We start from the raw sequence: 5,765 nt of genomic DNA, 5'->3' as shown, positions 1-5,765 counted from the left end.
TTACATCGACAAGCAAATTAACATAAATCCAGTCAAATAAATACATAATCATAAGGTGTATTAGTTATGACAAAGGAGATATAAACAAATAATAAAAAGGTTATGGCTGAAAACGCATACCATCATAACTGTATATGCAGTGACACAATTCAATATTATAACAGTGTGCGTTATTTTTTTTCTATGATTTGTTTTTGTGTCTTTGCAAGTCATGGATGAACCCTAATGACATATTCTTTCCTGTTTTGGGAATTATTATGTTTTTGATAAGTTAATCTACGGGGACAGCGCCAACAATAAACTACAAGAAGTTAAAATGTCAAGTCAAGTCAAGTCACATTTATTTATATAGCCCTATATCACAAAAATATCTCAAAGGACTGCACAGGATTACAATTACCTGATCTTAAACCAACATGCAGGCAAGGAACAACTCAAAACCTCAGCGTGAGGAAAAAGAGAAACCTTGAGAAGTGGTAATCCTCCTTTCAGGATGACCAGGGTGATGCCAATGAAGTGGGAGGGTGCGCTCTTCGAAGTGGATGGGACTTGATGGCATGCGCTGTCAGTACATCCGGACAGCCCATAGGTTCAGGGCAGTAATGTTGAAAATTTGTCCGGAAAGTGCATGACAGCAACGACGCCCCCAGCCTGTAAACTAGTCCAGAAAGTCTATGACGGCCACGACGCAACTTCCCATCTCTGCCAGCTGGTCAATGCCGGCGTTGACATGCTTCAGGTCTCACGCTGGTCCGCTGACTCATCTAAAATCGTCCTTCTCCTTTGTATCACAACAAGGCAGGCAGTCGGAAAGATACAGGACAATACAGTATATGAGGTGGGCATCAATCATAAGCTTTGGAATAGAAGTGTGTCTTAGGCCTTGATTTAAAAACTTCCATTGAGGTTGCAGATCTTATCTGCGAAGGCAGGGCATTCCATAGCACCGGGGCCCGGACGGAGAACGCTCTCAAGCCTGCAGACTTCTTGGCTCTTGGAGTCACAAGTAGACCGGCATTTTCCGAGTGCAGACTCCGTGCAGGAACATAGGGGGAAATCAAAACAGAGATAAGAGGGTGCAAGTCCATGCAGACATTTGTATGTTCATAAGAGAACCTTAAAGTCAGACCTTAAGTGGACTGGGAGCCAGTGCAAGTTGTACAGGAGTAATATGCTCAAACCTTTTTGTCTTAGTCAAAAGTCTAGCTGCTGCATTCTGTATCAGCTGCAAACCTTTGATGCTAGACATAGGGAGACCAGAAAGCAATACATTACAGTAATCAAGCCGAGAAGTAATAAACACATGAATTAAAACCTCTGCATCTGATTGGGACAGCATCGAACGAATCTTCGCAATATTACGGAGGTGGTGGAAAGCTATTCTAGCAATATTTTTCACATGTGACTGAATCGACAGATTAGGATCAAATATAACACCTAGATTTTTGACCGAGACACTATGGGTGATATTACATTTGTCTAGGTTCAGGGCAGTGTTTGAAAACAACTCACGACAGTGAGCTGGATTGTTTAGAGGTCAGATTGCCATAGTTAACACATTGCATCCTGTCTGACAGGTAGGACTTAAACCATGAGAGTACAGTTCCTGAGATACCAATGCATTCCAGACGAACAAGTAATATGTTGTGGTCGACAGTATCAAAAGCAGCACTGAGATCCAGCAGCAGTAACATTGATGAGGCACCGGAATCTATTGCTATAAGGAGATCATTGGTTATTTTAGCCAGGGCTGTCTCAGTAGAGTGATTTGCCCTAAATGCTGACTGGACAGTTTTAAAGAGGTTATTTTCTGACATGATGTCATTTAGCTGTTGTGCAAAGACCTTTTCAAGTAATTTTGCAAAAAGTGGCAGATTTTACACTGGCCTATAATTATCTAGGCTTTCTGGGTCAAGTTTAGGTCGCTTAAGCGTGGGTTTAATGACGGCAGATTTGAAGGCTACAGGAACAATACCTGAGGATCGCGATATATTAATAATTTTTAAAATTGATGGTCCCAAGATCCCAAACAGATCCTACACCAGTGAAGCTGGAAACGGATCAAGCAGGCAAGTAGTGTGTTTGGCCCTACTGACCATCCGTGTTACACTATCAAGGGACAAATCATTGAAACTGGAGAATGTTTCTGAACAACCGCAGACAAGGTCCTTACCTAACACCTCCACGTCTTTGGGATAGGAGGAGGTTATAGAGCGTTCATTTCAAATTTCATTCCTGATTAGTTGAATTTTTTAATTAAAAAAATCCGTAAAGTCATTAGCAGAATAAGTGGAACTATTTGGGTTAAGTTTTTGTCTGGTAAGCTTCACCATTGTGTCAAACAAAAATTTTGGATTATTCTTATGTTTAACGATAATCGTAGAGAAAAACAATGCTTTAGCTGAGGCAAGAGCTACTTTATATTTCAGCAAGCTGTCACACCAGGCCAGTCGGAAGACCTCCAGCTTTGTAGTGCGCCATTTTCGTTCAAGTTTCCTGCAACCTTGTTTGAGTGACCTGGTTTCTTCAGTAAACCAAGGTGTATGCTTCTTAGGTCGAAATTTATGCCTTAGGGGCGCCACAAAATCAAGAACATTAACCAAAGAAGTATTAAGGTTTTTTGTAAGTGAGTCAAGAGACCCAGTGTACAAAGGGAAAGCTGCAGTTACCATAGGTAATAGTTCTATTAAAGCTAATGCCGTTATAGGGCGGATATTGCGACTGCCAGAGCCTACATTTTCCTTATCACCGTAAATATTAAACAGCACCTCACACACAAGATAGTGATCAGAGATGGCATTAGGATACAGTAACTCTGTAATATTTGAGGCTACAACGCCCCGGGTAAGAACAAGATCTAGAGTTTTCCCATCTTCATGAATGGGCACAGCAACTATTTGATTGAAACCAAATGTATCAATCGGTGACTTAAAAGCAATTGCAAGTGAATTTGATGGGGAGTTTATATGCACATTAAAATCACCGATAATTACAACATAAGTTACTAAGTCTGTTAACAGTTCCGAAAATTCATCCCAAGAATTTGAGTATGGTCCAGGTGGGTGATACACAACAACTACATGAATTGGTGTTGACATTAAGGACCTCATAACAAATGCTTCAAACGTTTTAAAAACAGTAGGGGTACCAGGAGTAAATTTCAACTTACCTTCCGATATAAGAGCCACGCTTCCACCTGTTTTGCATGGTCGTGCCAAGTGCGAACTCACAAAGTTAGGGGGAGAAGCCTCATTTAACACTACAAACTAATTCGGTTTCAACCAGGTCTCACAAAGACCAATAAGGTTAAGATTGTGTTCATTAATAAGGTCATTGACAAGTAAAGCTTTAGAGGCTAGTGATCTTATATTCAAAAGGCTAAGCTTCAGCACTGTGGACTGAGCTGAACCCCTTCCCGAGTTTTGAACCTTAATGGCAACCTAAGTGGTAACCTCCACAGGATTATACTGCTAGTCCCGGGTCTTGTGCCTTGCATGACGGCAGATGCCGGCCAAATTCCATATCACAGGAATATTGTTGACAGGTGGAGTAGCAGGATGATAGTGGTAGAAAATAATGTTATTTCTTCTCCCTCCTCACCTAACAAGGGAGAATCAGAGGTAAGAAGCACAGAAGAAGATGTTATAGAAGAGTACAGGTCAGGGTGTGTGGTGCAGGCAATGGAACATTCTAAACTACAAGAACTATGTGAATTGCATGAATCTAGCATAGCGCTAGTTAGCTCTAGCAATACAGACTCCACACCCATGGTTACAGGTTCACATGTGACCTGGCCTGCACTAGTGTACCCTGTCATGGAAATCTTAAACAGTACTCTATATTTTTAGAAAGAGCGAGAGCACCTTCCCAGTTAGGATGAAGGCCGTCTCTCCTCAGCAGGTCAGGTCGGCCCCAGAAAGCAGGCCAGTTATCCACATACCTAAATCTCTGCTGACTACAGAAACTTGCCAGCCACCGGTTTAGCGAGACTAGTCTGCTAAACCTCTCATCATTGCCTCTCGCAGGCAAGGGGCCAGAGACAATTACTCAATGCTAAGTCATCTTTCTGGCGAGATTACAGGTCCTAGCAATATTTTTCTTTGTAATCTCAGATTGCCTGATTTTAGTATCATTAGACTCGATGTGAATGACTATATCAGTGTAGCTAGCCCTGTCCTGGTGTCTAGATTTGCATGTCAGCTCCCTCAAATTAGCCTCAATGTCGGGTGCTCTGGCTCCAGAAATACACATAACCGTGGCTGGGGTGCTAAGCTTTATGTTAAGGGTGATGGAGTCACCTATAACTAGGGTGCGGGAGCCAGTAGACCGAGGTGGAGTGGGACTAGCTAGGGGGATGAACTTATTATGTGTCTGGATTGGCTCACCGCGATTAGCATGCCGTTTAGGGCTAATGCTAACCGGACTAGCAGGTTCGCTACAACCCACGCTAGAAGTGGTGTCCGCGGCACCTGACATTTTCCTTTTAAACTGCTCTAGCTATCGGATACGTCCCTCTCGAAGAGCTACTTGCCTACGGAAGTGGGAGCAACCTTTACAACAACCCATACTCACTTGTAAGCAGTCGGAAGCCGAACAGCGTCCTAGCAGCCGTAGGAGGTGTTCACCTTCACCAGCAATCGTCAGCAGCGCGACTGTAAAAAAATTGTGCGCGGCACTTACCTTACGCCAATCGTCCGAGATACTTACCTGAAACTTTTCAGCTGTTCAAGATAAAAAAATCTCAGTCCAGAATTCTGATGTGACGTAAGCAAGACAAAAACTCCCGCCACTCGATAACCCGGAATGTACAGTAATCTTATTATTTTTTTTAAGAGCAGGGATTTCTATTTTCTGGGAAGATAGAGGAAGAGAATTACACTGTATACGTGTAAAATAGGCAAAATCTCATATTTTTAATATACAGTAAATCTGATTTTATGAAAGCATTTTTGTGATATGCTGGCACTATACCTCTTGATAAGTCAAAGACCTAAACAAAGAAGAAATTACATGTTAAGAACACCAGAGACCATTTTATTGATTTGTGCACTAAAATCAATAGCTCCATTTGATGAATAAAGTATCTATCTATCTATCTATCTATCTATCTATCTATCTATCTATCTATCTATCTATCTATCTATCTATCTATCTATCTATCTATCTATCTATCTATCTATCTATCTATCTATCTATCTATCTATCTATCTATCTTTTTGTGCATATGTAAATTGCAGTCTTTGTGTGTGGCCACTCATTCCAATGGGATTCATTAATTTTTAAGGAACATTTTGAGTACACTGCGAAGATAACTTTGTTCTTTTAATTATCCAGAGGGGGCGGAAAAATATATACTGTAATTCTTATGCGTCTGTTGCTACTTAGAAGAAAGTAAAATATGTTGTATCAATTGTCACATTCAAAGGGGGGGATCATTTTGGGCTCTAACACCAGGCACTTTAAACTATAGATAAAGACAGATTAATAGAAAAATGTAGTTTCATCTTTTGTTCTTCCAATCGAGATTATTCCTTTTATTTCATTAGTTAGAAAACAGGAAGCAGAACACACTCGCATAACGTTACTCACAGTGTATTGGGGAGAAGAGGAATGAGCCCACACTCGATGCGGGGATCGTTGGTCGCGGAAGTAGATCGATCGGAACGAGGAGGTGGTCAAAATCAAACAGATTGGGGTGAGAACAAAACAGGAGCAAAACACAGGCAAAACGGGGATTCACTGGGCTTGGCAAAACAAGAGCAAAA

The 5,765-nt window shown here is 41.4% G+C and overlaps 1 protein-coding gene across 2 annotated transcripts; it reads right to left on the bottom strand.

Annotated features, from left to right (window-relative positions):
- Window positions 1-332: 332 nt before the first annotated feature.
- On the bottom strand, window positions 333-4,643 carry LOC148351364 (uncharacterized). Of its 2 annotated transcripts, XR_015852890.1 has the most exons (3): window positions 4,573-4,643; window positions 3,170-3,600; window positions 333-1,241 (listed from the first exon to the last, which is right to left on the bottom strand). XR_015852890.1 is itself a non-coding variant. In XM_088354591.1 (2 exons), the coding sequence occupies exon 2, from the start codon at window positions 3,108-3,110 to the stop codon at window positions 2,253-2,255; it is 858 nt and encodes a 285-aa protein (XP_088210717.1). In that variant the 5' UTR covers window positions 3,111-3,600; window positions 4,573-4,643; the 3' UTR covers window positions 333-2,252. The 2 variants fall into 2 exon arrangements, 1 of the variants encoding a protein (XP_088210717.1); XM_088354591.1 differs by having other exon boundaries at window positions 333-3,600.
- Window positions 4,644-5,765: the final 1,122 nt, after the last annotated feature.

This window comes from Urocampus carinirostris, chromosome 15, assembly GCF_059441175.1.
Source record: "Urocampus carinirostris isolate Australia breed hairy pipefish chromosome 15, RoL_Ucar_1.0, whole genome shotgun sequence".
Classification (NCBI taxonomy): Eukaryota; Metazoa; Chordata; class Actinopteri; order Syngnathiformes; family Syngnathidae; genus Urocampus; species Urocampus carinirostris.
Note: the sequence above shows the minus strand (reverse complement) of the source record. Positions and strands in the feature narration are given on the sequence as shown.

Bases quoted from the DNA above. Each gene is read 5' to 3' on its own strand.
- LOC148351364 (XM_088354591.1), bottom strand. From the start codon at position 3,110: ATGAGGTCCTTAATGTCAACACCAATTCATGTAGTTGTTGTGTATCAC.